The sequence below is a fragment of the Cardiocondyla obscurior genome, linkage group LG02, assembly GCF_019399895.1.
Source record: "Cardiocondyla obscurior isolate alpha-2009 linkage group LG02, Cobs3.1, whole genome shotgun sequence".
In the NCBI taxonomy this organism is placed as follows: domain Eukaryota; kingdom Metazoa; phylum Arthropoda; class Insecta; order Hymenoptera; family Formicidae; genus Cardiocondyla; species Cardiocondyla obscurior.
Genome location: NC_091865.1, coordinates 12,822,755 through 12,842,910, shown reverse-complemented (window position 1 = coordinate 12,842,910; position 20,156 = coordinate 12,822,755). Strand labels below are relative to the sequence as shown.

General features: G+C 41.2%; 3 protein-coding genes across 10 annotated transcripts in view; 1 reads left to right on the top strand and 2 right to left on the bottom strand.

Annotated features, from left to right (window-relative positions):
- The window catches only part of Kst (spectrin beta chain, non-erythrocytic 5 kst), a 52,490-nt gene extending 46,292 nt beyond the window's left edge, over positions 1-6,198 (bottom strand). The window contains exon 1 of the mRNA XM_070673035.1: positions 5,745-6,198. The gene's annotated coding sequence lies outside the window, so the exon portion shown is untranslated. The remainder of the gene's footprint in view (positions 1-5,744) is intronic.
- The window catches only part of LOC139112266 (U3 small nucleolar ribonucleoprotein protein MPP10), a 53,959-nt gene extending 44,802 nt beyond the window's left edge, over positions 1-9,157 (top strand). The window contains exons 2-5 of the mRNA XM_070673200.1: positions 6,716-6,900; positions 7,127-8,462; positions 8,569-8,677; positions 8,759-9,157. Coding sequence (XP_070529301.1) covers positions 6,827-6,900; positions 7,127-8,462; positions 8,569-8,677; positions 8,759-9,123 — 1,884 coding nt within the window. The 5' untranslated portion in view covers positions 6,716-6,826 and the 3' untranslated portion in view covers positions 9,124-9,157. The remainder of the gene's footprint in view (positions 1-6,715; positions 6,901-7,126; positions 8,463-8,568; positions 8,678-8,758) is intronic.
- A 683-nt stretch (positions 9,158-9,840) lies between these two features.
- Tgo (Aryl hydrocarbon receptor nuclear translocator homolog tgo) overlaps positions 9,841-20,156 on the bottom strand; it is a 30,998-nt gene continuing 20,682 nt past the window's right edge. For 3 of the 8 annotated variants that reach the window (XM_070673129.1, XM_070673122.1, XM_070673071.1), the window contains 10 exons: positions 17,532-17,693; positions 14,740-15,069; positions 14,372-14,575; positions 13,199-13,384; positions 12,915-13,073; positions 12,686-12,833; positions 12,436-12,593; positions 12,148-12,326; positions 11,923-12,067; positions 9,841-11,779 (listed from right to left, as the gene is read on the bottom strand). In XM_070673129.1, coding sequence (XP_070529230.1) covers positions 11,565-11,779; positions 11,923-12,067; positions 12,148-12,326; positions 12,436-12,593; positions 12,686-12,833; positions 12,915-13,073; positions 13,199-13,384; positions 14,372-14,575; positions 14,740-15,069; positions 17,532-17,693 — 1,886 coding nt within the window. In that variant the 3' untranslated portion in view covers positions 9,841-11,564. The remainder of the gene's footprint in view (positions 11,780-11,922; positions 12,068-12,147; positions 12,327-12,435; positions 12,594-12,685; positions 12,834-12,914; positions 13,074-13,198; positions 13,385-14,371; positions 14,576-14,739; positions 15,070-17,531; positions 17,694-20,156) is intronic. The other 5 variants (XM_070673095.1, XM_070673079.1, XM_070673103.1 and 2 more) reach the window with 5 other exon arrangements.

The window sequence follows — 20,156 nt, the reverse complement described above, 5'->3', positions numbered from 1 at the left end:
TCGCGCGTATCAACCACCTGTTCTCGCCTATTCTCGTCATCGCGCCGACCCATCTCTCGCGTTTGCATTAAATGCGTTTTTCACTCGGCCCCGTTTAGCGTTAAATATGCGGCTGGAATGTGGGCTGTTTTTCTCCTTCCGCACTGTTTTCTCTCGTCGTTATAAATTTGTCGTTAAAAACCCTGCGATGCGATACGTCGCCGGGCATATAATGATTCTCGATATCTAATTCTCATCCTCTTTTCTCCATTCTCTTCGTTGCGCTCGGGGATGACGGACAATGTATAATACAATGCATCGAACTAGCAGGGCTTCCGGGCCCGGGCGCGACGTCACGAACGGATAGAAAGCTGGCAAGAAAAAAAGTCTACATTCCTGCATGTGTCTCTCCGGTGGATTTTACATTCACCGACGAGCTGGCCAACGGCTTCAACCTGCTCGTCGCGTGAGCCAAATAAAGCGTTTCTTCATACCGCATTCCGGCGTCGTTCCGCGAAGGGTCACGTCGAAAGGGTCGGCCGCTAATTAGACCGACAGCTCGCTATCGGGGACAATCTCCGGATCCGTGCGACGTTCCGCTTCCGGTTCCGACCGGAAATTTATGCAACTGGTCCGTTAGGCACTTTGACGACATAATCAACTGCGAAGTCAATCTTTTCGCATCCTCTTTTGCATTTCGTTTACGAGACGTATATCTTTTCACCGATGAAGCGTTCTCGCGAGTAATATACCTAAATATACGATAGAGTTATTTTAAGAATAACTTTCAAGTTTTGATTTCCAAGTAAATTAAATTCGACGGCCGTGCCTTAGAAAAGACGCTAGTAATGTTGCAAGAAACGAGCTATCTTTACGATAGAGTCTTTACTATCGTAGTCCATAAATGTAACTGTAGTTTATCTTTTTTTTTTTTTCTTTTTTTTGCGGCACGGCTGGGGCAAATGCAACGTTCCGATACAAAACGGCACCGACGAGCCGGCGATAATTTGTCATAAATTCACTTAATCCGCAAATGATAACGTATCGGGAAGTAAACACGTTACGCGAAACAAATTCTTATCCTTTTCGACAACGTCTCGCGGCCGCGGTCGCGGCTCGGCCGGCGCAGCTTACCGAAGAGGTGAAAGCATTCACGTGCATATAATTTATTATTAAATATCTGCCGCGGGTGAGCGCTCGCAAATAACCCGCCGAGTCTCTTGGCTCATGTGTTCTCGTTCGCGGCAGGAAGCCGTATTAATTAACACGCATGGGAAATATTAATTGAAAAGCAGTTAACAACCGTTCTTCATTGCTGAAAGCTTCGCGTCCTCGAGTTGATCGAAGATATCGTCGGATCGTTTCCGCTCTGGCTAACAATTAATTGCGCAACGCTCGAATTCGCCTACCGCAGAAAATTCCCAATGTCAAGCCTGCGAACGGACTTTTTCTTCCGGCTCGCTTTCCAGCGCGTGATATAATCCGCGGCCTCGAATGTGCAACCTGCAACACACCTGGGGTTGCCTAATCGCGCGAGTGATTGTGAAAATCGACGGACCGCTCGAATGCCTGGAAACCGCGCGCGGGCTCCGATGAGGATCGATGGTCGTTTCGCGAGGTCGCGAGTTTATCGTGCCTCTTGGAATGTGCAGCACGTCTAATAGAACTACGGTCGCTTTCGAATCCTTCGGAATTCCGTGTCGCCGCTAGATGTATCCCTTCGGATACCACAATTCACGGCGAACGGTCGCAACCTGGGAATTATTCTCATTATGCAATCGCAGCTGTACGCCGATGAACTTGGCCGTTTCCTCGCCGCCCGCTTATGAAAAAGTTTTCGTTTCCATTTATTAATTAAAGGCTGCGATAACCCGCGGGACTTGGACGGCGAATCCTGTCGTATCTCACGATAGACATCGTGTATTAAAATAAAGACGGTAAAACCAAGAGTATAGCGAGATCCCGGCTTGCATCTGAATTAAAATTCGTATACGCGAAATTGCCGATGACCACGCGACACAGGTTATATAATAGCGATTTCAGCAGGATGGAAAGAGTAGAAACGGTAGTGATAACTCGATAGTTTACAGCGTGCGCGTTGAAAGTAGTTTCGATAGCTCGCTTGACCTTTCTAGCGTCTGGAATCCGACACAAGAAAACTAATACCGTCTCTCTCTCCCTCTTGGGACGTTTATCAACAATTTTACTTCCAGCTAAACGTGCAAACTTACTAGGAATGGCATAGTCGCCGTCGATATGCACGGAATGTGAAAGTGAGCACGAGAGGAGAATAATTTGATAAAAAGAAAAAAAAAAAAAAAAAAAAGTCTAATTGCAGAGTACCTGAAAATCGTAACTGGAGGAAATATTGAAATTCACGTTTATACGGTGCCTCACCGGGGGCGGGCGCGTAAAACACGGGACGTAAACGTAATAGCCGCGGGCCGTCTAATTTTATAGGTCAGTCACGTAAAATTCAATGACCAAAGGTAATCTCAAGGAGCAACAATTTGCAACTAGGACGCACCTTCTTCTAGTGAACGCGCGAAAGCCGCGTCTAGTTGTAAGTTAACTGTTCGAGCCACGTCGTCGCGAAATTTCTCTCGGGAAGAATCATCTCGACGCGGTCCACGAAAGTTTTTTTTTCCCCGGTCCTCGCGCCAATCGTCGATTGACGGAAGGCGGTGGTCGGATCGATCGTGGGCCTTGAAGAGCAGCGCGTAACCCGAGTCGTCCCGGGGCCGGGGCCCCGCGTAGGTCTCAAGGATCCCTCCGGGTTCGGCGGGAGGGGAGACAGGCTCCTAGAGCGGTCCAGCAACTTCACAGAATACAGGCATGCGGTTTACGCGCGCGCGAACGTATGCACACACGCGTGCCGGGCGTCCTACCGCCGCTCGGTAGGACGCACGCTACCGCACGCACACAGCTTCCGCCCCAGCGGAGTTACAACATCGAAGACGCGCGTCGCTGGCGAAAAAAGGTCCATTGAGAGCTACGGCATTATGCTGTATTTATTGCAGGGCGCGGAGAAGCACCCCGGAGGGATCTGTTAGAACCTTCTAACAACGTTTAAACGCAATACAATATATGTATATGTGTAATACAAACCCGCCGCGAACACCCGCGATACTCTCTCGACTCTCGACTTCCAGCCTCGTCGGCCAGCTGCCGAGACGACCGAGCCCTCTCTTCAATTTTTTACATTTCTCGCTCGAATTTCGGTCCCGTCGGCCTTCCGGAATTTCAGCCTGCAAGTATTTCAAGTCTCGAACTTTTGGAGACGTTTTCGAAAGACCAAAGTCGCGAGCCCCGTCTCGTGTCTCGACTATCGACGCGCGTTCTCTAAATTTATTTTCGCGTCACTCTATTACGTTGCGTGACAAATTGCTTTTGTACATTCGGTCAACTTATTTTATCACGTCGTTGCACGAGTAAGGAGATAAATTATTTCTGACGATCCTTTTGCAAAATATAAAAAAAAAAATAATAATAAAGTCACCCGCGAATGTGCCGCGCCCGAAACCTTCCCTCGCAAGAGTCGGGAGAATATATGCAAGATACAATAGTTTGTTAACTGTCTCTCTCTCTCTTTCTACATGTATCTTTCTTCCTTCATTCCTCTCCTTCCTTTCAGAAATATGAATCACTTGTTACGCAGGTGCGCGGTTTCGTTACATGACGATGCCTTCTCTCTCACTCCTGAGGAGTATCTGCAATTCGCGATTGCATCACTCATTGTTCCTTATGGAACGTGCACCGGAGGTGATACCGACGCGAATACCGTTTGTGGAAGGATCGAAGTACCGCTCTAATTTCACGTACACCTAAGCCGAGATCCGCGCCCGTTATAATCGCCGTCGAGAGAACTCGTTCGAGGCAAGGAAAAGGAAAACTCGCAGACCGGTATATTTTTTTCTAGATTCCACGCCGGTCCGGTTCGTCGCGCTGTCCTGCAAGAGATATCGTCTGACCGAGGAGACAAATATTCTTCCTCCTTCATAGGTCTTTATCGGATATTTTATTCGCCCACAATTAATTTCCTCGGGAGCTGATGAAAAAGATAATACGAGGATCTAGGCAATTTAACGTCACGTCCGTTTAACGTTGACGCGGACCGAAAAAAAAGGGAATGCCAGACATTTACGCTTCAATTGATTATTAAATAAAAGGGAAACTTTTTTCTTTTCCCAAACTACGAGATAATGTCGTTGCCTGTTACGGCGGCAATTTGTAAATTGATTTCAGTACGTGAAAGGGAACAAGTATTTGCATAACTATGAAATAATTATAAACTGTGAATGAACCGTTGATTAGTGCGGTAGAATAAACTCCCCCCCTTCCTAATTTTTTTTTTTTTTTACACAATGCAGAATTTGATAGAATATTTTTACAATACACAATATCTATATGCCCGATGTATCATCCGTAATGATGGAATACGTTAGACTTGCAAGAAGAAATTTCCAAACGTGACTGGAAAAAAAGGAAGCGCGTGATCTCGCATACGCTCCTTAGAAATCGAACAAAAATTTCGCTAGCTGCCAAATTATTGTGCCAGAGACGGTTTATGGGATACGCTCTTCAGACGAAGAGTTGTGGAAAAGTTCATAGAAAAAAAAAAAAAAAAAAAAAAAAAAACTCTAATTCCGGTATATGTATTTTAGAGACGCCTGCTGAAATATTTTGTGGGTATATTGATACATATAATATCCTTCGTGTCACGCTGATTTTAACGTGAAATAAGCGGGACGTCTCCCAAGCCGATCAATTAGACACAGAAAATTGTTAAGCATTGCGTCGCATGGCTGAGGAGATCGCGACGGATTGTCCGGACGATTCCTCCGTTAAAATCGTGACAAATGTCGCGATTTTAACGGAGTAATCGTCGTGGATAATCATATCGCATGCTTCAGCCAAATTATATCATTAGACTTTACTTGTAGATTCGATCGCTAGCGACGGTATTGTTATTTAAACGACATACGATATTTAATTTTAACACAAAATTGTAACACTTTTTGTTTTAAAAAAAATAACTGACGATCGCAAGAAGTGGTATTAAATAACAGAATATTAATCTACTTGTAAATAAATATTTTCCCGAGCTCGATTACGTTCGTGCGAATTTTTCAGACGAAAGTATCTCGCGATGCAATTCCAGCCGAGTCGCTATCGCGGTACCAACAGGGATCAGGAACAAAGTTTAAGCTCGGCGATAAACGACACGTCGTAATCAATTAAAGGCTAATCGTCGATAACCCGCTATCGCCAAGTGTCGCGACCCAAATATTATCCCACGTCGTCGGCTTTCGAAATTCATGCACCGCGGCGAGGAGCGATCCTTCATATTGCGATCAATTATACTCGCCTTTTCTCCAAGCCGGCGGGCCATCTTCGAGCGATAAATAGAATCACGTGACATTTCGTTAAACCGGTTCCGAATTGGATTTCGATTAGATACGATCGCGCGGGTCCATCACGACTTTTCTCGGTGGCTCGCACGGCGGCGGCTCCCGGCTTCGCGCGGAGCGAAACTCGTTCGGCGGATTTCGCAATTTTGGATTCCACGGGCCGCGCGGAAGACGAGCACGACGAGAGCGGCTTGAGACCTGACCCGGACGGAGAACGATCGATCTGAGCGCGAAACGCACACCCGCCGAGCAACGCCGCGCCGCACCGCGCCGCGCCGCGCCGCGATCGGTGGTCCTGTCGGCGTCGTGGCGGTCGTCGGCTCCACACGGTAACACGCGACAAATAGTACATACCTTGCTCCTTTGTATGCGCGGGTCGAGTTATCCAAAAACTGGAGCGGCGGCTTCACGTCGAGATCGGTACTTGGCAGCCAGCGACGACACCGTGAATCACAAGTAAAAATCCACCAGAAAGAAATCATACAACCAAACGCACTCCGAAAACTTTGCTCGGTCTCTCGCCGATCGGTGCACTCGCGCACAGTTCCCCTGCGGAAGTTTATACCTCTTGGAAATTCGAATTACAGTACACCGGGGGAAGAAAAACGGAAGGAAGAAATGAAACAATTAATAAAATGAGCAAACGCACGTCAGCGGCCCGTGCGTGCACGCCTCGCTTCTGCGTCCGTTGGAGACGGCGTTTCTCGCGTATCTCTTCTCCCCTTAGCGCGTGAACCGGCGTCAACTAAGCCGAGATCTGCGCCAATGCCTCAGCGGCCGCGGACTTGCTCTTCGTTTGCTTCGGGCCGTTTCATGCCGCAGCCCTTCCCTCCACCTCGTACGCCCTCGACGTTCTTTCCCTCACTCATTGCCGGACGCGCTTCCCCACCTCGTCAAAAAAACGGGTTCCCCTACCCTGACGGCCGACGAACGAGTTTCTCTTCTCCTCTTCGTCCCCTTGGCGAACGTGGCAAACACGTTTCGTCGTATCTGCCTTCCGATACGCTAGAGGGTCCTTGGGCTTTCGTTTATCGCACATTTTGAGCAATTTTTCTCTCACATTTTTCCCCCTCGCCTAAGATTCTATCCAATATCAAAGAGAACACGTAATGGCGATTCAATACTGATCCCTGTAGCTCTACGTGCTTTCACGTCGCACGCAAGTAATGCCCTCTAAACAAATTAGAGTGTTAGTCGTGGAAAAAAAAAATCTGAATTTAAATAAAGAGAATCTAGGGTATTAAAATTTAGAGAAGTCATACAGTATATAAAGATATATAGATTTGGATTTTATGGCTGGTATTCATGGTATGTTCTTATTGCAGGACATTCAGCAAGAAAGAACAGGCCAGTTCATTCGTTTTTATGGTCGAAGCGAATGTGCACGTGAATGTGATCGCTTGCAAAATATTATTTAATACATTTATTAATGGACAATGGCTAATATCGACGTTCTTGGCGACATTATATCTAAACTTGACAGTATTCGATCATTGGAACAAATCAAAAGGTAAATAAAATGTAGAATTTTTATGTTATTTACATCGTTAACCTAAAACTTTCTGAAATAAATAAAATAATTTTTAGTTATTTTAGAAATGAAAGAAGTTAATGAAATAATAAAAAACACATTGTTAGAATGACGATATTTTATTAAAAATTTTTATAAGAGTTTGTATCAAATGTAGAAAAATAAGTAAATTTGTATTGCAAATATAATTTCCTTTTTATTTCAGTGGAAAGAATAAAATCAATGTCACAGCTCTTATTAAAAATCTTTACGATTTTACGAAGGAGCAGTCTTGTAAAAATGAAAAGTTTTATAGGAATACAAATGCATTGCCAGAGTTAGTCATAGAAGGCTTTGACGAAGAACAAATCTGGCAACAATTAGAACTGCAAAATGAAAGTGAGATACCACATTTTTCAAATGCAATCTCGAGAATTTTAGTCGAAAATAAAAAAATAATTCCTGTAAGCTCGAAAAAACCTGAATCTGTACAGATAAAAAATGATAAATTATATCAAGAGAATGAAGACATGTTGGAAAATGAAGAATCAAAGAATGAGAATGCAAAAATTAAAAGCAATTTGACAAAGAAAAAACATAAAAAGTCATCTATTGTTGACGATAAATTTTTCAAGTTACAAGAATTAGACGAATATTTAACTAAAGAAGAGAAAAAGGAGAAACAAGGAAATGACAATAATGATTCCGACGACGAATCATTGGATTTATTCAATGATGATTCCGAGGAAGAAGATGAAAGTCAAGCTAAGAAAAAATATGTCAAGTATGCCGATTTTTTTGATAGTCCTGAAAGTGAAAATGAGCAAATCAATGAAAGTAAAAATTCAGAGGATAATGACAATATTAGCGATTCTGAAGAGGAAGATTTAGAAGACGAAGAAATGGATCTTGATGAAGAGGATGACGAGGATCAAGCAGTCAAAAAAGTAAGATTCAATCTTACGAACGATTCAGATGAGACAGATAGTTTAGAAAATAAAGCAAATCATAATAAGAAGAATAAAGAAGAAAAAAGGGAAAATGATAAAGATCCAAAATCTACTTTAGAAGCTCGTCAGGAGAGGATACTAATGAGAATTAAAGAATTGGAAGACGAGGCAATCAGTGAGAAGCCATGGCAATTGAAAGGTGAAGTAAGTGCTTCAAATCGACCACAAAATTCCTTGTTGGAAGAATTTGTGGTTGTTGATGTAAATACAAGGCCGGCTCCTGCGATCACGGAGGAAACCACTATGAAGTTGGAAGATATAATCAAGCAGCGGATTAAGGATAAGGCTTGGGATGACGTCGAGAAAAAATTTAAGCCAGTTGAAACCCCATTGGAATATAAGAAAAAATTGATATTAAATCAAGAAAAAAGCAAAGAAAGTTTGTCCCAAATTTACGAGAAAGAATATCTGAGACAAAAGCAAACATTAGATCCAGAGAATGATGAGAAGAAAGTGGAAACTCCACAATTGCATAATGAAATTCGGCAATCGATGCGTTCTTTAATATCTAAATTAGACGCATTATCTAATTATCATTATACTCCCAAAATGGTAAGATTTGTCATGTGCATCAAATATCAATTTTTATTACAAAATGCTTATGTGTTGAGAATCTTGTTGGTATCCAATGCTTATAATATATATTTTTTTATTTTAGGCTAAGCCAGAAATTAAAATTGTTAGCAATATATCTGCAGTTAACATGGAAGAAGTAGCACCTACCGCGACCACTGATGCTACTTTATTAGCGCCTGAAGAAATTACAAGTATGTTATATAATATTCCATACAGCTAGCATTGGTTTATGTTACAGTATTTTTTTTAATATTATCCAACGATTCTTTTAGCCAAACCACGTGGTGATCTTATTAGTAAATCGGAACGTACAAAAACCGATATGAAGCGCGAGAGAAGGCGAAAGAAAACGAGGCAGCGAGCTAAACAGCAAGCAATTGAAAATAAGGAAAAATCAAAAACATTGCAGCCAGGAATCGCTAAAAAGTATAAAGATAAGACAGAAAAGGCTGCATTGCTTAAAAAAGTGACTAAAGATAAAAACGTTACAAAATTAAATGAAACAACGCATAAAGTTGCGAAATCTTCAACTACATTTTTTACACAATTACAAGATCAAGTCAAAAGTGCAACAAAAATTAAAAAAGATAAAAAGAAGACTTTTAATACAGTTTCCGCTGTAAAACTAAAATTGTAAATTTTGTATAAATATATTTAAAAATAAAACGCGCTGTGCGTGCGTTATTATTTATTCCTTCCTAAAGAAAACTGTTTAACGTTAAATCTGAACATCACCTGAAACAAGAAACAACTAATTTTCGAAGCCTCCACGTTGCGAAACCCCGGGATTGACAAATTTATCATCTTGTTAATTTTTAATTATAATTAAGGATTAAATAATATTTATTCAATTGCAATAAATGTGTTTTTTAGTAGTTCTTTCTTGTAATTTAACTGATCACACGTTTTCTTATTTGGTTCACTTGAGGTCGCAAGAGTAATCACTTTAAAAAAAATTAATATAATTGATTTAATTAAAGAATATTGATATACTTAAAGAAATGAGACGTTCAAATACCAAGTAAGTACATACATACGTTTGTAGTTTCTAAAAATTGTTAAATGTAAAACAGCTTTTTTAAAAAGAATGAAAAAGAAATAACGCGAAGCATGTGCTTTGTAGTTTCTAATTCATTTAAATAAAATATATAATATTGATGAAAAAATTTGTTAATGTTGAATATCGTATCTTTTAAAAAGACTTTGTGCTATTTATTGTAGCTTATATTACCTGTGCTGTCGTCGTTGTTTATAAATCGCAAAAGAATGAAACTAATAAAAATTATTAAAGAACTTACAGTAACGTAAGTTCTTTACTCGTTGCATAATGTAAGATACATATATACACTAAAAATATTTTTTATATCTTTATTGCATGATATACGTATGCATTTCTAACACCCTTCAATTCTTCAAATCATATGAATCGCGATGTTTTTGTGGAACTATAATATGTGGGTGGATATTGTGCAAAGGAATATATAACAGTGGATAAGGGTTTGTGAAGTAATCTTTTTTTCTTTTTTTTCTTTTTTGATAGAGACGAATTCATACTTAACATTCGCATACAAATATTGATACCTGCACTAGGCTCAATATATTAGTTATTGTCAAAAAGTGATGGTATTATTCTCTTCATGATGTAGGATGATTAAAAAAAATTCATGCGTATATGTATAGTTTATATATTAGTGAAAAATGTTCCCAATTCATCGTGATATGCTGTAATTTCGTTCCAATGTGCTTGTCAAAATTTGCTAAAACACGTACAAACGCGCTAAGTCACACGTGGTTACTTATAAATGCAATTATTCGTATGTGTAACATTATCTATATTTTTTTTTTCTTTAAGAATATCTAAAAACGGTGTCTTGCACAGAGAAGCAAAGGTGGATTACACGATTTTTGTACATTTTCAATGTCTCGAACGATTTCTTGTCGCGTGTTTGTTTATGATTGCACTGTTTATAATTACAAAAATCTAAATTAAAATAATTAAGCTAACCTTACAAATCTAACGATAAGCTGGTATTAAAATTACCGTGATTTGTGTATAGATTTTTGATTGAGAAGGTTATTTTTTTAAAAATACTTTTTCTTATTGTTTAGAGTACATTTCTGTTATTTTCATTTTTTTTTTCTTCGGTAAATATGTATCGAATCGCATCTTAGATATCTCACGATATCTTAATTAAAATTGTCATGAAAATTAAAGTTATGTCATTTGATTTATATAATAAGCACAGATGCTTACATATGTTTAGAATACCTGTAATAAGGCCATGAATATTTATCTACAGGCCATTCATTACTCATCTTTATAAAGCTTTTATTCATGGGCAGATTTGATAAATTCGGAATTTTTTGAATTTTAATATTTTATTCCAAATTCATTAAAAATGCAATCGTCTAAATTATTAAAAGCAATAATTAGTATTGTTATTAGTTACGTATTAATTTTTTTTATCTTCGATATTTTTTCGATGCGAAAAAACTAAAATAAAAGTAAATGGCGCACATCAAGTGCACGTTTTGCAATATCTAGTCCAATGTAAAATTTTATATTTAACATACCTTATGCCAAACATGGATAGCCCATCTGTGCGCATTATAATTTATTTCGAGCACTAATTAATAATTGTCATAAAGATACAGTCGCCCGTTGACGTTTTAATGGTATTTTCGTAACGAAATGATGCTCGTCAATTGGGATAAGTACCTGAAACAGTCGGAGCGCATGACGCAACGATTATACCCGGTGACGTCTGATATTTCTGACAATGAATCAAAAACCTCTCATTATAATAGGTATGAATAATATGTAAATAATCCGGTAGACTAGGCTGTCCTAATCCCAGTGCGATCGTTTTTGTGTAAAGTCTATATATGCGGTGCTAAATTATTAAATCGCATTTCTCCTTTCTCCGTGAATGATTCTTCGAATGTCGATATAAACGTGCAGATTGTGATATGCAAGATCAACTCGCAGTAATATCAAACAGCCGAGGAAGGTCCCGAAGAAAGAGAATTTCTCTAAAGTAAAAGCTGCTTTTCAAAGGCGTGTCGCCTTTCTCGCTGCTACTCAAAGTTAGTATTGAACATGTTCAGGTCTTCAAAGCTAGACGAGCCACCCTGATCTTGCAGCATCTGCAACATGTCCGATAATTCTTGCGGCTGTGTGCCGGGGCCAGCCTGCCCAGGATGTGGTGGTTGCGCTTGCCCAGACACTTGAGGACCGGTTTGACCGTCTGGTTGCTGCGTTTGATGCTGTTGACTTTGCCAACCCCACATACCTGACAACAAACACATATTTCAACTTAAACGCATTTTTAATTTTAATATAAAAACAGTGAAAGTTGCTAAAGAAAAATTATAAAAAAAGTAAAACGTTTAAAAATAAAAAAACTAGTGACACAAAGTATGTTTGAAGGCTAACCAGGATTATTAGGCACTGTTGTGACTGCATGATATTGCTGCGTAGCTGGAGTTCTAGCGCCGCTACTAAGCTGAGTGTATGTCGGCCCGCTCGGTGATCTTGACGGGCTTAATTGACTATATTGGTAGCCTTCTGTCACGGGTTGCTGGAGAAAAATGTAATAAATGTTTTAAATATTTGTATTTTTAATTGTTCACATTTAATAAAAAATAAAGAATTAAATACCTGTCTTCCAATCGTCCATTGTGGGGTTGGAGATGTATTAGCCGGCTTCTGAATCCTATTTAAAACCGACGAGGACGCGCTTTGTTGTCCAGGTGATCCATAAGCTATCGGAGATTGCGTCGTCTCATAGCTTTGGTATACGACGTTTTGTGTGCTGGACGGCCTTGGTTGTTGCGGACCTACAAGTAACGTGCATTTAATTAGTTGACAATAAAACAATAATAAAAAAGAGATAGTTTCGGATAAAGTATTTTTATAAAGCTGGATAATATTCGGTAATTGTCTTACTGGCTGTAGCTATAGTAGCTGGATGCTGCATCATGTGATGTGCAGAATAGAGTGAATCCCTAGCAGGATGTCTTTGATGAGAGTAATCCAGACCAGGTTGTCCATATCCAGGTACAGCTTCACTTTCCGTTTGACCGTCGCTACTAGGAGGATATGGCCTAGATAAAAACATGCACGATAATAACAAAAAAAAGGAATAAAAAATATATATAATATATCTTTGAAGATCAAGTTGTAACTTTATTCTTACTTGTACGTGTTTGTACAAACGATATATTCGATGTCTTCGTTGTACGGATTTAAAAATGCAAATGCTGACGTTCTCAACCATACCCATTTGCGATTTTTAACTTGAAATCTGTATGCCACAGATACAACTTGGCCTTTCAATTTCAACACTGGAAGAAAGCGACATGTTGACAATGTTGACGACAGAATAAAAAATGTTTAAGTATAATGAATATAATATTGAACATTACCGTTTTCAAAACTCTCCCGCACATGTGGCAATTCTTCCGGATGAATAAACTCGTAGCATGGATGACCTAAGAGTTCCGATGGAGTGTAACCTAAAATTCCGCCGACTCTTTGATCCACGAAGGTAAATTTGCCTTCTGGAGAATGACGTGATATAAATTCTACAACAAAGAAAAGTATAATTAATACGCGTTTTTCTTACGGCAACTGTGATTAGCCCGTACTGTTAAGTAAAATAAATTTTAATTTCCTGAGAATCTAATTAAGTTAATAATATGGTATTTACCGCTATTGCTATTGGAGCCCGCTAAGTCGCTACTATTTGGTGTGCTAGTAACCTGTAATCGCCCAATGGCGACAAGGCAGCAATGCGTAGAAGCATTTTCATCCGTGACCACACCGTCTGGACCAGTTTGCACGCCTCCTCTGTCACCTAGACCCACACCTGGTACACATGGGGGAACAAAATCACCTACAGCGTAAAATCATGAATCAGTCCATGATTTCCCGTTGATCGGCTTGAAAAAGAGTCTTATGCTAAGAGATACGCTATATAATATAATATACTTAAAAAAATGTCGATACATCGACATTCTAAAGTATTTTATAATAGTTTAAGATTATAATAAAATATTAAAATGTTTAAATACTGTATAAAAAAATCAATACACGTCTTGAAATATGAAAGTTTCAAAGTAGTTTGATTTGCTTCACCTCTATTAATGTGCGCGAGAGCTGTCGCTGTATCTTTCTTTTTTAACGTAACCGATAAGATTGAATTAATTAGCGGCTGCGACAAAGCTATCGATGAAACAAAAACAGCTATGTACGTGATCATGAATATTAAACAAATATGTTAACAGCCGATAACCGCCTCGTCGCGACTCTTAATTGTGACTTTCCATTCAGTTAAACCAATGTCTTGAAAAGGCGAGTATTTCAAACCAGAAAGTTTGTGAGAGAAGCATGATAATATTTTTTCTTTTCTTAGTCTCTAGGTTTTTCTCTTTTTTTTTTCACATGCATCGTTGAATTTATCATTTGCAACATGCAATTAGTAATCTATGTTACTACGTCCTGCGGCGAATTAAAAACGTAGACGATACAATAAATATTTACAGAAAAAGAGTGAAGTACTTGATGAAAGACACAAAGTCGAAAAATTCAGTCACGGTAACCCGAAGCAGTTCTTAATTTACAATATACACGTGGCATACGCGTTTCGCCGTGTTCCAGGAACGGTTCGTTCGTATTCCTCGAGCGCGACGTCTCCCCCGCTTTAAAATAGAAAGCCGGAGCCCGTGTACGTCGCGCCCAAGAAAGAGAAATAAAGAGAAAAAGAGAGAGAAAGAGAGAGAGAGATCACCGTTACCCGGTGGTAGCACATCGACAACGTACGATTATGTGCGGTTCTCTCAACTCAGTACGGATGACAAAATCTATCTTATGTCAAACCTACCGGTGGAAGGCCAGTTTTTAATGTATCCGGTGCAGTGCACCACCGCGTAATTTTGGCCGTCCTGCGCCGGCGGTCCCAGAGAATTTCTCTGTTTCATCCGGTGTAGTCCATGTGCCGCTGCCATGTCGCCAGTGGTCTGCAGATTTCCGACTTTCATGCGGCAGATAAAACCTCTTCTTGAGCCCATGCATAAGCGCATAGAAGCTGCAATCGGAAAAATAATTGTATCATTCCGCACAAACGTGAATAATAAATTCCGAGAAACGCGAATAAAATAGGTTAATAATAAAACAACAGAGATAATACTTTGCAAAGACTTGGCAAAATTATCGAATAGTTTTTTTTTTTTTTTTTCTTTCGTTACTTACATTGGCCTTCCTTTTTGACTGTTCCAGTTTTAAGGTCCAGCACTCTGCCACCGTGCTGCGGTTCTGCCGCACTGAGCTGCTCTCTCACCTTCTCGGTATCATCGGGATGAACTTGCGAATACAAGCTGGTACCGAACCAGTCGCTCTGGGTATAGTTCAAAACCGGCGCAACCGAGTCGGATACGTAAATGATTCTGCCTGTATCGCAGCTTACAACGAATAAGAACCCATCGGCTGCTTCAAGGATCAAGTGCTTCAATTCTTGATCCGTGAGGAAGGATGGCTTATAAGCATTGTCCGTGGCAGTATTTCCGGTACCTGAAATACATACTATTTCACTGTGACAACGTTCGTCCCGACGACTGGATAACGGGATTTATACAGAATGATCTAAATATATTCTACTTGGGCTTACGGTTTTATATGTATCTTATGTTTTATATTTTATATGTATCTTTTCGTGTATCTTTATATGTATATTTTATATTTTATATGTATCTTACATACACCTGGAACTGATTATAAACTTTACTATGCGTCGAGAATTTATCAACTCCCCGCAAGTGCTTTGATTAATTGGAAACTTAAGTTTCCTCGTATCGACGAAGGTTGAACTAACCTAAAAAACTGTCGATTAAGTCTCTGAGGGGAGGACATCGATCCCGAATTCGTCAAGAGCGAGGTAATTCCGTTTGAAGCCTAATCCAAACCTTGAAGAGCACTCTGTGAATTCCTAAGCAAGTCGTGTCCTATCGAATATTAAAATCGCTCCTCGATAGCTTCTTCTGAAGTTGACCTCCGACGAGACGCGAAGACCGGCGCGGCGGTGCGGTACCAAAAATGAGGACGGGGCATCTCGCCAGCGGAGGTAACTATCGAAGTGCAAGATCGGAATTGCAAAGCGGACGGCGGATCTTGAGAGAAAGAAAAAGAGGGAGGAGGAGGTGCGAGGGAGAAACAGCGGCTCTCTCGCGCGGCGATGCGATCTTTACCCCGATATACAGAGAAATTCCGGGAAGAGGTACTTTAACGACTTCCAAACAAGATCTATGGAAGACCTCCGGGAACTTACGTTACCATTACTCTCCACGTGGTGCGCCGGTCTACGTTACTGCCGTGGTTACCTTGACACCTTCCGCGAAGGCATTCTAACGCATTACGACATTTGTAACGATTCCGACTAATGAGATATTAAATTTGTAAAACTCGCAAAATATTTCCACATTTTCAAGTATCTTTTTTTATCTATTTCATATTTTATTTAATCATTTTTATTTTGTTCAGTTTCTCCTCTTTTTGCACGTTTAACGCAGTAACTTCGTTTCAATGCGCTTACTTATGAATATGAGAGAATAAGTCTTTCTTTTCCGTCTTTTTTTTACCGTTACCGGTTGTCAACGATAAGGAACGATGCAGTTTTCGACGCGGGACGTGACGATTAAGTTGCAACGATGTTTGAGTTATCCGGCACGAGCAATGCAATAACTTGGGGGCAACGCGAGATCTCGGTGCTTTAACGTGAAGCCGATTAAATTACGGCCGTAGTTGACCTGCCCTATGTTACATTACGTACCTCCGACTATCGATTACGCGAGGAAACATTCGCGAGCGTCTTTTGCCGGGCCGATGCGGCTGGATCTCCGTCTCGGCAAAGGTGAGAATTTACGAGCTCTTTTAGGATACTTACTCTGTCGGTGGGGTAAGTATCTACGACTTCCTTGTTAGTTAAATCGAAGATGCTCCGTCAAGTTTACAAATCGCAATAGATGCACATAAACGGCGCGCGGGTCTTTAATAAAAAAAAATTACAGTTACATTAAATAATAATTATACGAATTTAAAATTAAATTATCGTTAGCTTTGAAAGTAGATGTTGAAATTCCCGGATATATCTATTATAATTAATCAACGAGAAGACTTTTAGGAGAGTGGGAGGCGGAAGAGAAAGAGTGAGTACGGTCGTAAGAGTCTACGTCGAGTTTCGAGAGCCGGTTGACGGTCATATCGAATGCAGCGAACGCGATATATGCTTCCGGTGAGCACGATGGGCGGAGTTGTGCGTGTCCCGTCCGTCGGCGGCTGTCCCTTTGGGAACTCTGCTGGGTATCTGGCTATCTATTTGAAGCCCGAGGGAGCCTGCGGCCGATGGACGCGTGCTGCGTATCGTGCGTGAACGCGCGCGGGTATATGCGCGATTCCGCCGTGATTCCACCTAGGTATTGGTGGTGCGTCGCGTTGTTTATAGCCGCTTCTCCTCTTTCCCGACGACGAGGGCCGTTGCATACAAATCGCCTTCTCTCCCGGGAGAGGAGGGACCCTCCGTCTCTCTTTTCTCTCTCACCTGTGACGAGAACGATGGGGTGAAGGGGGAGAGGCGGAGGAGGATGCTCGTTTACGCGCGTGAATGCCCCGGGAGTGCGCTATGTGGAGGAGTATTACGCGGTTGCGACGAGAGGTACCGGACATCGGCCGGTTTTTTTTTTTTACGACCTCTGGACGACGGGGATAAAAATTGCCAGAAGGCTGAAGAACCCGTTCGCCGATAGGGAAAACGACGTCGTTTTGTCGCGGAAAACTGTGTCGGAATTTTACGTTCGGGAGTAACCCGCCCTCATCTCGTATAAGATACTTAAACCCGAACAGAGGACAGTCGTTAATATTAAATTCGCAATTTACGCGCTGCAGCATTCGACGATGCCGCGTGGATCCTGTATCATCTCCGAGAGTTAAAATTTGATGAAAAAATGGGGTCGTTACCGTAAATAAAATGTCGCATGACCAAAGTTACTCACCTCTGAGAGCTTTCATGTGCGCCACCGCCATCCTTAGGATCGTAAGCTTGTCGGGTTTGCGGGCCAGGGCTGAACAGGTCGGCACCATGTCGGAGAGCTCGGTGATGTAGGCGGTCATCTTGTTCCGCCGCCGCCGCTCGATCTCGCAATGATTCTCCCTGCAGTAAGTCGCAAGACAAAACCGAGGTAATTGCATAGTTCAAGAAATCAGGGTGCGGTTTCTCCTGCTATGGCTAAAAACGGCGCGAACAACGACATCGAAACGCGGAACAACCGTGGAGACAAGACTGACTTTCTTGCACGTCCCGCGCGAGAGACCGCCGATCTCAGGAAGTAGCGTGAAATAACGTTCGCGATACGGTGTTTAATGTTAAATTTAATTAATTAATAATAAATTAACTAATCAATAAACTATCGATAATTTTTATTATTTCCTATCGCGTCGTTTATCAAATATCAAATAAAGGAACGAGTTCGCGATCCTGTCCCACGTTCATTGACAAGCGCCGTAAAACTTTTTTTGCCAATTAACCATACAGGGTATTTAATTAAAACTTGACATCGGCTACCTAAAATCATGCCGATTACAGACATCGTTGGCGCCATGATCGATTCGGCCGATAAATTCTCGAGTAGTCCACCTAGACTAGGGGGAGGATATCGGGGCGAGACCACAATTTGAGGCCTCCCCTGTTATTACGCTCCCAGAGGGTAACCGCCGCGGGTAACGGTCAGGCACGTCTCCCTTTACTTCAACGGCGAGCTGCGTAATCGCCGGTGCGCGCAAATCGTAAATTTAATGGCATTTAATTCGCGACAATTTTCCAAGAAACTTTGCAAAGGCTGAACCCGCGCGCGGATCCGCACGCAACACGTAAGCCGGATTCCCCGCTCGATTCCCCGATGCGCAAATCGAGCGGCGGTTAATTCGCTATCGGCGCAAGGTTCCGCTCGCGAAGCCAATCATTTCGCCGAGTCAACTTTGCGAAGCCGAACCTTCCCGGTGGAGCTTACGATCCGCGATTATTTTCTGCCCGATACCCCGAAGGAAATTAAGAGATACAAATAAATATTTGCAATCAGTTGGCCTGAACCCGAAGCGAGCTTTCGTACGTTGCTTATTGTACTCCGAGAACGAATTCTTTCTGTCTTTCTTCATTATCCAATCATTGTATTTATATGTATAATATAATTATAGAGAGCACTCCTCGCGATGGGAATTATTGTATCAACTGACATACTCTTTATTGAACCGGCCAGGTTGATCGGTGCCTATTTCCTGAAACGGATCTCTGCCCTGAAGCGGATAAGGAAGAAGATCGGTCCACGGGATGATAAAAAATTTGTTCAGTCCGTGAAATAGATAGTCTCGCGATCAGACCGTAACGTCGATACCCAGATATACACAGGGTGCGAGATTAAAATTTGATATCGATATGCTGATTGGTTTGCGCTAACTCTTTTTCCCCCAGCGTCTATTCCCTGCGTCTGGATGACTGCGGTATGAAATATTGAAAAATAAAATTGATCCATTCAACGCGGCTGGTCCGTCCCCGGGCGAACGTAGGTTCACAGTCTGCGTAAAACGTGTCCTTGCGTTGCGCTATGTTCGTTTTTAAAAATTCTTTTCGAATAAATTATAAAATTCAATAATTTATTTGTAAATTTATAAATTAAATTTATATATAAAAAAAAATACGCGTAAAAGGACCGACCACAGTTTATAGTAATATACTTATAAGACTAGATACGTATATATAAAAATACAACAAGATTAACAAAACCTTCGTTCGAAGACACGATGGATCCGAAAGAGAAACGAAATCATCACGATTACCTTTCCACGTCCCGCTCATTACACGATTCGATGCAACTTTTTTTTTTTTTTATTGAATCGCGCGCGCGGCCGATTGTTATCGTTATTATTATCTCGTCCCGAGGACCAAGGAAATCGGTAACGCTCGACGACATCGTGGATGGCTCCGGCAGAGGTCCGCTATTTAAAAGAGGCCACGGCGCTTAAAGCGCAAGTATAAAGCAAAGTATGCCCCGCGTGGCGTGGCATGGCGTGGAGAGGAGAGGAGAGGAATGGAGGAACGCGATCCGTGAAGAGGAGGACGGGGAGAGAACTCCTGGGTCAGAGGTCAGACGCTCCGAAGTTGCCCGTTCGCTCCGTGGGTCCAATCTCAGTGTACCGGGGTATACCGGGTGTCCCGTACTTCATCACCCCGGCTCCCTTTCAATCCTCGGACTCGCGATGCGTTTATATTTTTACATCTTTTCGCAAAGTTTAATAACGTAAAGTTTAATTCTTGAACGATCGATCTAAATCTTCTCCTTTTAATCGAAAGTATCAGCTTCTTTCGATCAAAAATCGTTATTATTTTTTAACAATCGGTTTTTTAAATTAAAAAAAAAAAAGAAGATATATATTACAATTTTACTTGATAAAAAAATAAAAATTTCCACCCTTTGTATTTATGTAACTTTCATATTTAATTTTTTTAATCGACAGCAATGATTATACACGTCGACGAATCGCTATGAACCGAGACACCGCGGTTGCCACGCTATTTGATACACGGAGGTCGTCGAATGCTACGGCGGAGGACACGGTAAAAGTGC